General features: G+C 38.5%; 1 protein-coding gene across 1 annotated transcript in view; it reads right to left on the bottom strand.

Annotated features, from left to right (window-relative positions):
• bark (C-type lectin domain-containing protein bark beetle) overlaps positions 1-14985 on the bottom strand; it is a 126761-nt gene that overhangs the window by 38070 nt on the left and 73706 nt on the right. Inside the window, exons 2-5 of the mRNA XM_090376554.1 lie at positions 9877-10049; positions 8094-8284; positions 4220-4558; positions 3103-3311 (exon numbers count right to left, since the gene is read on the bottom strand). Coding sequence (XP_090232680.1) covers positions 3103-3311; positions 4220-4558; positions 8094-8284; positions 9877-10049 — 912 coding nt within the window. The remainder of the gene's footprint in view (positions 1-3102; positions 3312-4219; positions 4559-8093; positions 8285-9876; positions 10050-14985) is intronic.

Genomic DNA, 14985 nt, shown 5'->3' on the forward strand with positions numbered 1-14985 from the left:
AAAACAAGCATAAAATCATGCTATCTGTTACATCCTAAAGAGAAATATATAAGAAAGAATGCCTTCCAAAATATGGAAGGAAAGACCTCCTTTGTGCTGAATCGTATGCAGAATGGAAGCAAAAGAGCTAATGACGTCATGAAACTTTGACTACAGATAGTTTTGATTAGATAAAAGCCATCACATAGTCCTTTTTTTTAATTTTTATTTCATAAATTAGGTTTTATTAAAGGAAGGTGAAGAAGTCAAGGTCGAGTTGTGTTAGCATTTCAGTGGACACATTGCAATTGTGATCAAGAATGGTTGGTTGCTGAAGGGTTTTAGGTGCATCAGCAACTTAGACCATATTATATCTCTATATATTAATACGGAAGCCGTTTTCTTGAGACGGTCACTGTGAACGATAGGCCTAACCGATCGGGCTGAAAGTGGTCTCAAATTGAAGACACATCTTCCTAGGAAAAATTTAAAAATTCTGAATAGTTTTATTTTATGGATCGGCCAGTTTTGTACTACAAACGAGAACAATTTAACATTCACTTCATAGACGGAGCTGCAGGAACATGTTAAATGTTAAACAAACAGTTGTCTAAGTTGATAAGGCATTTTTTTCTGATTAACAATTTGCACTTTAACTATTTAACTAATTAACAATTTGCACGTTCGCACAATCGTGTCCTTTGTTCCGAAAAAATAATAATAAGACAGCTGGAGAAAAACTCTGCAAGCAATTGCGAAAATTGTGTTATGGTCTCAAATTGAAGATATTCCTTCCTAGTGTATTAAAATGGGAAAATATAAAAGGCGCAACATGCACATTTTGAATAATCGGAAAGATGGTGAAACCAAAGAAAATTTATGTTTCCTCAGATGCAAGAAATGAGAAAGGATTCGAAGCATACCTGCTTACCTGCTCACGACAAAACATGGACTACATTTCTTTATATATATATATATTATGTCAATAAATTGCTTATGTTCTGCGGGTGGTAGATATACTGTTTGCTGGACCAAAAATTCCATGTTTCCTGGAGAAAACACCATGCCACCCTCGCCTGAGACCTATTAACTCAGTCACGTTGTGAAAAAGACCCATAAAAATTCATCGCGTCATTGACAGAATTCAAACTCAGGTCTTTTCCACCAGGTGTGGAGGAGGACGATGATTATACCTACGAATGAATGAATAATAAACAATTTAGTGAATGAATAGAGAAGCTCAGATAATTTTTCGTTCAGGATTAATTCTAATTAGTTGCCATCAGATTTTACTGGACCATGTGCCTTTGATCACACATCAAGTTAGAAAAGCAAAATACGGTTTTATTTTTCCTCCTATTTTTTTTTTTTTTTTCTTTCATCAAAATGTCGCACTATTATTGTGATATACGGGCACATTTATATCCTGTCTGAGTTTGGACACTGCATATTGGTGACATTCCCATCATTGGTGGGAATTTTCTACACCAGGTTTCTTAAAACTTTTTCACTCTTTATTTAATCTTATTACAATACGTCATTTACGTGTGCTTCTGTAGCTTTTAAATAACTAAGAAGAAAACCCGGAAAATTTATGTTAGAAGCAAAAGAAGACAATTTTACCCTTAAATCTGGTTCGAATCTCAAATTTGTATTTCTATTTTGAAGAAAACCAAACATGAGAATTTCCGCGTTCATGAATATCGCACGATAATGTAGTAGAATCATGAGCTTATTTGTTTTATTTTCTAAGGACTGCTATCTTTTTTTTTGGGGGGGGGGGGTGGAAGGGGGAAAGGACGGTACCGGGATGCGGAGCAAACCTTGGAAAACGCTGCTCTAGACCTGTGACCTTCTTTCTATGAGGTGAAAGAGAGGGTGCCACCATAAAACTCACATTTGAGGAACTCAGTTGTGCAGCAGATTGCTGATGTACCATTTCAGTACATGTATTCGCCTATTCGTGTCGTTCTACTGTTAAAAACAGGCGCAATATAGGGCCCTTGCGCCATTAAAACTTAATAACAAAACGTTTGATTGTCCAACACTGCAGATCATGCGTGGGCGCTGATGGTGATCATTTTTAACTCCTTCATATGAGTTTACAAATTCAAAAAGTCCTAATGGTGTGATGCTAAATTTTTCCTTTTTGTAGGAGTGTCAAAGTGTGGTAACATTTTTCTAAATCATTGCTTTAAGATTTTATTCACGATTTTATCTAGTAATGCAATTTGGGCTTAGAAGATTTTTTCATGGAGTTTGGCGTGATTTTCAAAAGATTATTGATGTTTTGTAAGCGAAAAAAAAAAATGCATTCTTATAACCTTTTTCTCGTCATAAGTTCCATAAATTAGGCAGATGAGTTCATAATTCATTCATTATAATTCATTCTAATTCATTGGAATATTTCAGTCTCAGTACTTCACAGGAGTTTAGCCTGAAAATTCTTACAAATTAAACGCCAAGAACTAATATGTTAATAAGGAACTAATAATAACAGAAGTTTAAAAATAAACCTCGGTTAAGGATATTGTGAGATTTCAATTATAAATGTACTTGTAATGAGATGAACAGATTTTGGGGCAAGAGATGAGATTGAGTTTTCTCTAGAACTTTGCCCTCGGGGCTAACACAGTGGATATTCCGAGGACAACCGATGTCCTTCCACATCGTGTGGAAGAAACTTGGTACAGGGTGAATCCCATCGAACACGGGAGGAATTTTTATGGGCTTTTAACACCGAGGCAAGGTCAGTTTGGTTCGGCGACAGTTGAATGTTTTTTAATTTAACAAACCGATCACCAAATAAACATAATTTACAAATATATCCGACGATTCATGGCCCTAGCAACTAACCCAAATTGCGAACTCTCTCTCTCTCTCTCATTATATATCTGCTGGCTAGAATAACAGGGTAACTTCATTTCTAGTTGAAAAAAACCGAGATTTTGCGTGTGTGCGTGCGTGCGTTTTTTTTTTTTTTTTTATGTCTGCATCAATAGTTTGTTTAACAATTCCAATCTCTTCCTCTTTGCGTCATTGGTATGAAGTTTATGAAACATGCAGAGGAAGGACAGAAGTAAACATAATCAAAACAATTGTGCAAGCCCTCTTTATATTTACCTGTTGACAGCCTGGCCCACGTTCGTTGTAGGTGATGTAGACCGGATATATTTGGGTTTTGCCCATGCTTGCTCTCCTGCAGAATGTTTCTTTGCTGAAGACTAAGATATCATGGAAGACATATTTTATCCCATCGCCACCATTATTCTGCACAATCACTCCCTCGAATGAGACCATTCCAGAACTGCTGTTTATGTATACACCGTACCCTGAAACAGAAACAAGTGGCATAATTTCACCGCACAACAATAGTTAAATAAGAAACTACCCAACAACAAAATATTAAAAATTATATTAAAAAAAAAAGGGTGCTATGTTCGGAAAGAAGCGAGATTAAATTTTAAAGCATATCTCGTATAAGATCGCGAGTAGCTGGGTTATTCCTTTACAAAAGAAGGGAAGATTTTGTCTTGCTTAGGTATTCCACCACAATATATTTCAGCATTTACTGATGCTTTCTTGGAAATGGTGGGGGGAAAGATCTCATAACAATTGGAAGCTTAAAGTATACCGCCAACCAGATAACCTCGGCTGATAACCATTACAAAGTATGAAGCAAACTGCATTTATCCCTGACATGAGTTGACGTAAACTTTCAGTAAACACACTCAATATGAGCTAGACAAAGTGGACAGAGAACTCAAGACGGGCACAATTGTAAAATCATCTCAAATTTTAAAGTTGTGAGATAATTTCCTACGATTATTCTCAGTTCGAGTAAAATGACGTCTACAGTGGTAGACACTGCTAGCCACCAGGGCCTTAGAGGCAGTGGCGAAACTACCATACTGCCATGCCATTTTTAACGAGCGCAAAAGCGGGACCCCGTTCACAAATCTCGCAGGGAGTTCAGAATTTGTAGTTTCGTAAATGTCTAGACTCCTAGAGGTAAGCACTGAGCCTTTCTATCTCAGCTTGGAAACAGGTAGAGGAATTTTATCTAGCTATTTTTAATTACAGTTGGCGCAAAGTCATAAGAGTTTGTGGGTTCTAAAGTATCCGTGGAGATCAAAAGGCAAACTAAAAATGAACTAAGTTCTTATTATGAGTTCATTGAACAATGGAATCACACCTAGATATATGCTAAGTAGGTAGTTGTATACAGAGAGCGTCTTACCTCTATTGTTGGAGAAAACGCTGTTTTTTATTTCGAAGCGATCTTCGGGTCTCGTTACGTTCAGCCCATTGTACGCAGACCATCGAATGTCAAGGCCGTTCATGTTTGGTGGAACTCCCACGCTTTCCAAGGCTGAAGTCACTCTTCCTGATGCTTCGCGGCCTGCGTAACGAATATTTACGTTCTCCAAGATGGATTTCGACTGCTTACGATACACGGTGTTATCCAAAGTCATGCTCCCAAGGTAGTGGGCATCTTCGAATTTTATGCCTCGCCAATGGATCGAGCTGCCGGTGCTGAGGACATTATTGCACTGTATTCCAATGTACTGGTGGTAATCTAAAATAAAATAAAATAAAATTTCTTTTTATACTTTTCAAATCATGGGGCCAGAGAAGTTTACAAGATAGAGAAAATACAAGAGCATTACCGTATTCAGCAGTCGAGTGATCTTGAACCAAAGTCAATTCAAATACCACTATTGTACCCTCGCGTTTGATCACATGGCTACGGAGGCCGTATTTTTATAGCATTCAGGTTTTTTTTTTTTTTTTTTTCCTCTCTCTCTCTCTCTCTCTCTCTCTCTCTCTCTCTCTCTCTCTCTCTCTAAATCGTTCATTTAATTAATGAAATGAACATGTAATCGACCCTGGAAATTTAATTTAATTACCCGGATTGATGATTTCACCTTAGAATCGATCTGCGAACATTTTGCATCGATACTCCCCGTGTTTCTTATCTCAGGAAATAGAAGCTCCAGTTAAACAGCAGCGATTCATTAATCAGTTATTCCGAATTTCTGGTCCTGGTTTCAGGTGTCTTTGAGTTGATCCCGTGCCGTATTATCTTTGTTTTGCGAGGAACGATAGTTAAAACTGTGGTCAGCCAACGGTGAGCTGTTCTGATAGTAGCTGAAGGTTACACGTTCTGAAAACGGTATGAATTGTTGAGACAAAAAGTTTTATGGAGCTGGACTAATGAGCATTCTTCAAGTTATTAAAATTTAATATCAAAAGTGAAATCGAAACCACCTATGTAGTAAAACTGAGTAGACAAATTTACTTACGCCACTAAACAGAAATAACGGAAGATATGCTCACACAACCAAGCAAGATCATTAACGTTTGTAAATAAGGAAACGCAGGTGAATTACACCGTTATGGTTTGTATCTCTGGTGAGCAACAATCAGTGCCGGATTAAGGCACGGGCTAGTAGGGCCCTTACCCGGGGCGCCATTCTTTAAGGGGCGTCAAAAACAGAAGAACAATGAGGCAAGCAATATATATATATATCCTTAGTAAAAGGGCGTCGAAAAACCTTTCTTCCAAGGGGCGCCGAAATACCTTGGTCCGGCTCTGGCAACAATATACTGTAATCTAAACTACAGCATGGCCGAAAAGTCTGGAGCCAATGGTAAAAATATGATTTTCTTTACAGGTGAAAAATGGCATTAACACTGGATGAAAGGATGGAGTATTCCTTAGTGGTTCGACGTTGAACACATATGTAGTGTAAATCCCATTGGTTCCAGACTTTTCGGACACCCTGCAGAAGCAAAGTTCGACCTGCATTACCAAAATTTGTTGAAGATATTTCACTGCTTCGGAGTATTTAACCTTAATGAATGATAGCAAATGGCCATTACATACCTTCGGTGTTTGTAATATTCCTTAACAAACTTAGAAATGCAAGTAAAACAAAGTTAAAACTGACAGAGGCTAAGTGCAGTGAAGTTCACTCCGTTTTTAAACCGAAGTTAACGGTGGTAGGTTTTGAAAAATTAATAAGTGCACTTACCTCGATACGATATTTAATAAACTGAAGAGACGAAATTTAAATTTTACGTTGCATATTTGAATCAATTGATTCCGGTCAACACGGATATTTACATTTCGTCTTTTCAGCGAGTTTGAGTCCTTATCGCTGGCGTCAGGGAATCAGTGGTCATTCTGCGGATTCAACAGACCACAACAGAAATGGAAGCATTTAGGAATTTCCAAAAGGCCGATGCGTCCGTGATGAAATGATTCCTCTAAACTTTCTTTTTTTTCACTATTTTCTTTCTCAGTGAGTGTTCGCCCAATAAGTTGGTGCAGATCTTCGCATGATTTCAGACAGCGTTTGAGGCACACTATTGCAGGGTTCTGCGCTGTTGTGCTTTCCTGGTTAAGTTGAGGCCCTTGCTTGTTAGCTTTGGTATTTTTATTTTATTTTTAATTACGCAGTTTTAATTTTTTTTGTGCTTGTATGCAGTCACAGTTGGCACCTCTTTAGAATTAATATGCAGTTTGTAGCAGTTCTTACAAACTGCATATTAATGTACGGTAGAGGACTGTATTTGATGGATCTTTCATTAGTAAACTGATCCTCAAACCCGGCATTCAAAAAAACCGACACTTTTCTCCGAAATTAGCCGAATGTACATGAATAGAGGGGGGGGGATAGGCTTGTTTGTTTGTTATTTGGTTTTTAGGAGCATTAGCAACTAAGGCCATATTGCTCCGGGAATACGCGGTGGTCATTCCCTGACCTTTCCGCATCCTCCGTATTTGGTGGTGACGGGCTCGAACCTCGGTCTAATCAAGCAGCGTGTGCTACGCACTGCTGCTCCTTCCCACCTGGCTACGGAGGCGCCTTGGGGGAGGGGGAAAATAGGCTAGCTAGGCTTAAAATAAAAGACGCACCAAAGGTGCCGGATTTATGCATTATGTTCCATTTCTTTTTGTTTTACATATTTCTAAGGTTTTATGTCATTGCAACGTATAAAATCATTCAATACTAGTTCACAGTAGAGTACTTAATAGTGTAGTAGTATGTGTTTAGTGTTTAAAGGGATTCGCTTGCTGAAATCATATCGCAGTTTATATACCACGCATTAAAAATAATATTGCGCAATAACAACACCCATATCGCAGGCATCATTCGAACCCGCGACCTTAATTTAAATGGCAAGTACGTTACGTTACCCACAGACAATACGGATTAACATTTTGGCTTAACGATGGTGACCATCGTTTTATTAGCTAATAAAATAATATTGAGCAGTTAATAATCAGCACACATACCGAATTTTCAAAAATCAGATGTGCTGCGTCTCAATGATAAAACTGTAAAACTACTTTTAAATTTCACCGTGTAATTTCTTTGGAAGAAAAACTTCATTTATCGTATCAACATTTATCTGTATCAACAACTGCTAGTCGTTGACACAGGAGAACCGTACAATACCAAAATTTCATCGAAAGAGATCGTTTACCTCTTTCGATGAAAACTGTCGCCGATAAACGCTTTTAATTTAACCTAAAATTATCTCAGCCTTTTGTTCACGAATGTTAATTGTCCTCAGATCCTCTCTTTAGCAGGGAAATTACAGCTGTTTCATTTTTATCCCCTCCTAAACTACACAAATGCGTGTAACCCAACATTAACCCCAGGGGCTCACATCTGGTGAGTATGGGCTTGGCAAACCCAGGGTCCTGAGCTGGATATCATCATTCTCCTCTTTCTTGCTTTCTTGGTGATTCCCTTCTACTTTTCTCTCTCTCTCTCTCTCTCTCTCTCTCTCTCTCTCTCTCTCTCTCTCTCTCTCTCTCAGGGTAATGCGGAATTTTTTTTTTTTGGCTGGTGCAGCATAAGCCTCAGGCTTCCTTGCACCATATGGTTAATAATAATAATAATAATAATAATTTTTTTTTGAAAATTTTGTCACTATTAAAGGTGGAACCTTGAATTAGTTCGCATTTACTAGATATATTGAGAAAGTAAGAAAGGGATGAATGAATTTCCGCAAGAAATTATTTACACGAGTAAATTTTATTATATTATTAACATGAACTGGCGAAAACATCATTTATACAAAAGTAAATCGCTTACCGCAGACGCCGCTGCCGAGCTGCCTCTTGTCCCAATTGGAGCACTCCGACAAGTCGTCTTCTTCGCCTGTACAATTGGGATTTTCGTACAGCAGTTGGTTGGAATCATTGAAGTGGTCGAACCATCGATACAATACGCCTCCGCTGAATCCCAGCTGGCGACATGCGATAAGGAGATCACTATCTGTCCAACTGAAAAAAAAAAATGTTATGATGTACTGTGTTGTTTTTCATCCAGAGCAGAGTGCGTTACATTCATTTCTGTATGCCACGCTCATTTACTTCCAGCTCTTTGGCCTGAATTAATTACTGTTCATCATAAACCAATTATATATACATATATATACATTCGGATATATTAACATTAATTGAACCGGACATTTTTTCATTCATTCATTTATTTATAAACACGCAAATTTTATGTACACTCCCAAGATAAATATACGTACAATTAATTTATATACGATTTTATATACGATTAAACCGGACATACTCATCCATCCTAGGCTAAATGCATAATTTCGAAAAACGTATACAGAAAGTTGAATTAAAACCACAAGCCCACTCATTACAGACGCCTGCCAGAAGTTGCAGGAATAAGTGGCTGGGCTTCTGAAATCTCAAAAGGAAAGCTTTCACCTTCTCTGGATATTTCCACCGCACCATGATTTGATTTTTATGATCAGCATCTCGTCAAGAAGAGCAAGTAAAGAGACATTCCTTCATTGCACCAACGCATTTCACCAGAAGTAGATATACGAGGATTATCACAAATGCAAATGCGGTGCTGATTGTGTAAAGTTAATAGTAAAATTAAAAATACATTTAAACGAGTAGTGAATACTTTATTCGTTTGATTACGAATGTAAGCAAGATTGCGCAATTTTGTAACCTAACTCTTCATAAACATGCTAAAAACCCACGAATGCAAAGTTCTTATAAAGAATGTAAAATTAGTGAAGTGTAAAAATTTGAAAAGTAACTAGGAATAAAACTAAGATGCAAGGACTGCAGTACAAAATAAAGTAAAAATCAGACTAAGGGTTAATAACGAATCAGTTAGCACTTTGAGAATTCTGACCTTTAAAATGAAGCGTACATGTAAACTTCATCAAAATAAGTGTATATTGTTTTCATTGCGTCAGAGTTAGTGTAATTGATTTTTAACTTCCTGCTGTGTGACAGCATACTTTTCTGTAAATAGTTATGCCAACACACATTTAAAATTGCAGTCTTCCTGCTTTGTTTCTTCTTCTCATTATTATTATTATTCCCCACACACTATGGTGATTTCCTTTCGGTAGAGACGATCAGATACTGAACAAATTTGTCGAGGCCTGATAATGATAAACTGAACGTTGATTGAACGTATTGTATATGATACACTTTTAAACATTTAAAGTGGTTATAATAAAGATGACATGAAAATAGATTCTGTATTTACTGCTACATTACACTTGCCCTTAATCCCTTTGCTTTATAGGGCATTTTTTTGCAGAAAATCACTTCTTTAATACGCTCTAAATACTGGCCAATAAGTCGCGGAACACCCTGTATAAACATTATTGTTAGAAGACAAAACATAGCGCGAAAGGAAACATAGAAGATAACAAACAAGCTCAGTATAATACTTTTTCATTAATGGTTTCCTAAATGCAGAAATAATTCTTAACTTAGTTTTCGAAGGGATTTCACTGATGCATATTGTGTAAAATTTCTTCTTTCTTTTCTCATGTCTGGTGTTTCAAATTAAAATAGAAATTTTAAGATCGTACACTACTCACTTTTTGGAGTTCGTACAAACAGACCTCCACTTGCCTCGATAATATATTTGCAGCCGGCCCTCCAATATGGAGGAACCATCCACAAGGCGAACCTTTGGCCAGTCCAATGATAACTCTTCATACTCAGAAGGAGACTTTAAACTTGTAAATTCTATTTTATGGGTGTCATTGCCCTGTAAGATAAAAGAAGAGAAAGGTCAAAGAGACGAACGACATCCCAATATTTGTAAATTACAATACATTATAACCAACATTATTTCAATTTGTTCGAATAGCTGCATTGCCCGATAACCAGAATTTCCACCGCGACACAAAGTTGCCACTTATATATAAAAAAATTCAGTCTCTTTAATTTCCAGACACATAACGACTCCTTTTAAGTGTGAAGCACATCGCAAGATTAACAGAGCATTACTACACCTCTGATAGGGAAAAAATAAAATAAAATTCTTTGTTCAGTACGTCATGATATTTGACACTCTAATTCTCCCACCCAAATGCCTAATTGGACTCTTCTTAAAAACTATCGCAAAGCACGAAAACAATTCGGTCGTGTTTCCATAAACTACGGATACAGACGCCCGGTCTTCGATATCTCACTGAATAAGCGATGCGAGCAGCGTGACCTCTATTATTTGGTATTACAAATCATCCACAGTAAGCCAGAGTGTGCAGCGAAGCAAGAGATCATTACTCTTCTAAAACAGGTGTAAGGATGTCAGATCGTCTGATGCTGTTGGGCGAGCATCTATTGTGCGTAAAACTAGCTACATTAATAATCCCAATTCTTAAGTCGCAACGTGCAGAAACGATAGCAGATGACTGAAGGTTGAATTTTCAAAAACTTCTAACAGATGACATCTAATAGAAATTGGTCCATAATTCTTATGATTTTTGGTCGGTTGTTTTTGTGCATAAGCTTCATGATATAGTTTTCATATGGCGAAAATGCAGGCCGACTGCAGAACTCTGTTGTTGTTTAGAAGGGTGGATCGATTATAAAGGGGGTAAACATTTTTAAATATGGCCGTAGGGCCTATTTCATCCTTAGTCTGGCCCTGCACCCAGGGTTCAGTGCTAGGCTCGTCGTTTTTAATGTTTATTAATGACACTGATGAAGGCATGTCAGGCGCATGGTCTAAGTTTGCAGATGTTGCGAAGGTTTACAGGGTAGTTAATGACAATAAACATGGTATACTATGGCAGCAAGATCTATATAAATTAGGTAGGTGGACTGACGGCAATTGAAGTTTAACATTGAAGAAAGCAAGGAACTTCATATGGGTCGCATTAATCACAGATAAACATACCAACTCTGTGGTAGTACCACATTCAGGATAGTAGAGGATGAAAAAGACTTGGGGGTGGAATTCAGATATGAAGTTCTCTGAGCAGTGCAAACAGGCAGCTAGTACAGCCCGTAGGGTTTTGTCAATGATATACAGGAATTGTTTTCAGTAGAGATAAGGAGGGGGAAATTATCTCGTTGTATAAGGCAATAGTTAAGCCCCACGTTGAGTACTGCATACAGGTCTGGAAGCCTCAGCTGCGGAAAGACGTGGAGACGACAGCAACAAGATTAGTTAGGGGAACAAAAAGCCGCTCTGACCAAGAAAGGCATCAATTCTGTAGACTAGATACCTCATTGAGGTGTTTAAAGCTCGAATGGATTGAGTAAGCCGATGGAATCCTTCCTTTTGCTCAGACTACGCACATGAGGGGGGGCATAAATTCAAGTTGAGGAAGGATGTTGCAGGATAGATATGCGGAAATTTGTCTTTAGCTAGCGGGTAGTTGTGAAACAAACTTCCATCTGATGTTGTGGAAGTGGATAACCTGAACAAATTCAAGGAAGAACCAGATAAACTGTTAGAGGGATGGATAGGTTATATGAAGAGTGTTTTTTATTTTTTTTTAGCTGATGCTGTATCAGCTAGCTTTTTGTATTATTTGCCACAAGTAATACTACTTAAGGCAATTGTTATTGTAGTAGAGTTTTAGGAGCATCAGCGACTAAGGTCATATTGCTCAGTATATTGTCTGTAAATTGCATGGGTTCTGAGGTCGATTTTCTGTTTGCTGGACGAAAAACCAGAATTTCCGGGAGAAAAAACCATGCAACCCTTGGGTGAGATCGATTAACTCAGCGGTGTTGTGAAAAAGGCCCATAAAAAATTCCTCCTCTCAACGGGACTGGGGTCTTTGTCACCCGGTGTGGGGAGAGGACGACGATCCTACCAACTATGCTACCCATGAGGGCACTTAAAAATAAGGAACAAAAAAGAGGAGGGGGCATTATTTTTGATACATGCATAGTGTGTCGATGTCAAAAAAAGTTTAGAAAGCACAACCCTAAGGGTTCTTTTATTGCCAGTTCTATGATACTATGAGATTAAATCAACTCCCGAAATGAGATCGGGAGTTGAGCATCGACCGAAAAATATTTCACTTATCAGCAGACATCATAAAATCTCATTCGTCTAGAAAAATATAAATCAATAAATAAATCGGTAAATGCATAATAATAAATCAACGAGAATGGTGTACTTAGACGCCAAGCAGCAACTATATCTCGGTATTTTTCACTAATGAGACAATACCTCATTTTGTTCTTGAATCATGTGCCTCTACTAAATGCTAACGCTAAAAGCGATGAATCTCGTTTCACACAGATGATCGAGCGGATAAGAGAGATGGCTGTTGGCTTAAGGCTCCACGTTGGTTACTTCCTTATCATCAGCAGAAGAAAAATAATAATGCAGGGACACTTAATGTTTATCAGTGTAAGAAGCAGGACGTTGTATAAATTGATTTAGGTACGTTTCTGTTGTGAAATATAAAATTGATGAGAACAACTACAGAAAAGAAAGGAATAATACGTAAGCGAATAGCAGCGCCATCTCTTGACAAGAAATGGCGCTGCTATTCGAAAGTATTTTGTAAACATATCATCATGTCCTGTCTCAGTTTGGAGGTTAGCGGCCAACGACCACCATTATTCTCTATCGCTGCCTTGGTGAATGACTTCTCTGTGCTGAAGCAGAGGGAAGTTAAAAAGGAATAGGCAGGTTTCAAAACTCTCTTCTCATATCTTCCGTCCAGTTCTTCTTCTTCTTCTTTTTCTCTCTCGCGGCAGCCTAGCCGAGTGGTCAGCATGAGGGTTCTTATGCACGTGTTTTGAGTGACTGAGGTCAAGCCCGTGACTGTTCAATACGGTGCTGTTTCTTGTATTCTCGTTATCTTGTGAATTCCTCTAACAGTGGGGTTGTCCCGGAGTATAAATATAAAATGTTTATTTTTATTATTTTATTTTTATTTCTCTCTCTCTCTCTCTCTCTCTCTCTCTCTCTCTCTCTGGGTCTTCTACCGTTTAGTTACTTTTCCAGAGCTAGTTTGGGTATTTCATATTTTGGACATCTTACTAGTTAACCGTGTTTTTGGACATCTGACTAGTTCACAGTAATCTATATAACAACCCAAAACAAAGAAAAGAATTAAATGAATATGACGAAATAATAAAGAGATTTAGCTATAAAGAAAATAACATGAATGAAGACGCGATTAAAGAAATAATAGGAAAAGTGCATGTATAGATAAAATTAATAAAACTGAGAGGAGAAGAGCTCGTATCCCGTCAATGACGCGAGGAATTTTTCAAGGCGTTTTTCACAACGAGGCCGAGTTAATCTGTCTCAGGCTAGAGTCACATGGCTTTTTCTCCCAGAAACCCGGGTTTTCCGTCCAGCAAAAAGTAAAACTGACCGAAGAATAAACGCATTTACAGACATAATATAATCACAATACTGACGTCCTAGTTGCTTAGGGCTTAACACACACCTAATAACTGAAATTTTTAAAGAAAACAGCTACCAGCTGACCGGGAAAAATGTAACTCATATAACTAAGAACTAATAAAAACAAATCAGGTATGAGGCATATTGAGGGTTTAGCGGCTCCTGAGATTTCTCCCATCTCCGCGAATGTTCTATGTATCGGTGACAGTACCCTGTCAAAGCCAGAGATTTAGAAGTGTGTGGGTCATGAGTAGTGTTATATGTTGTGCTCATTGTTTATCCGGCTTATTGGCCGCCAGGCCCCTAATGGGACCCGACGTTGCCCATACCTCGCCACGTGGAGGCTAGCCGGGTGTTACCATTGAGTCAATTGTACTCTGGCAGGTCCTGCCACTTACTTACCTGGGATTTTAGTGGCTAGGACCTAAAATAAAATTGGAACAAGCGCGGTTGATTTTAGTTACATTAAAGTCCAGTTACATTAATTTTATTAATGTAACTGGACTTTAATACATTAAAGTTCAGTTACATTAAAGCGCTAATATGGGGTTTGACGCTGAAGGCCTGTTTCTGAAGTGCCTAAAAGGTCGGGCGAAAATATTTTGGTGTATTTTAAATTTGGACATGTACGGCTATACGCTGTGCAAGAGAAAGTGCTAAGAGGGGAGATTGAAGGCTGGGGGTGAAATAAGATGAAGAGGGTCGATAGGGTAGGTGATCCCCAATTATTCAGTGAGGCATACCCATGCCCCACCAGAGGGAAGGAATGGTGTGGCAAGGGCGAGAGGAGACAGCGAGCCTGTCACCCCCCCCCTTGCCGGGTGTAGGAGAATAAAAGGGTTGCACCGCACAAGAGAGTGCAGAGCCTTGAGCCAATATGGCTCCGTCAAGGCGGCAAACTTGGAGTTCTTCTCTGTCATCAGTTTTAGTATCCCGGTTTGTTCTCCTCGGCTAAGAAAACTGGTCAGGTCCGTTATCAATGGCTGCGGTTCTGTTCATCATGGGAAGATTCGCATCTCCATGGGGTTCTTCTTCCATTCGCTAGGTATTAGATTATTAGTAGTGAGCAGGTTCCTGAGAGAGGTTCTCCTTGAGTTCTCTCCACGCGTGCTCTGTGTCTCTCTTTTTTTTTTTTTTTTATTACCTGTTTCTTCTGTTGATGGCTATCAGTGTTTTACGCCTAGCAAATGGTTTTTGGGCATATTCCCTTAGATGTGATTCCAGGTTCTTGGGGAGGTAGTGTATTGCGGTGATCAGTCTGCACCTGAGGTCCTCATAATGGGGGCAATCGTACATAATGTGCTCCCAGCACTCA

This window comes from Mastigoproctus giganteus, chromosome 6 (genome assembly GCF_048544385.1).
Source record: "Mastigoproctus giganteus isolate SK-2022 chromosome 6, ASM4854438v1, whole genome shotgun sequence".
NCBI lineage: Eukaryota > Metazoa > Arthropoda > Arachnida > Uropygi > Thelyphonidae > Mastigoproctus > Mastigoproctus giganteus.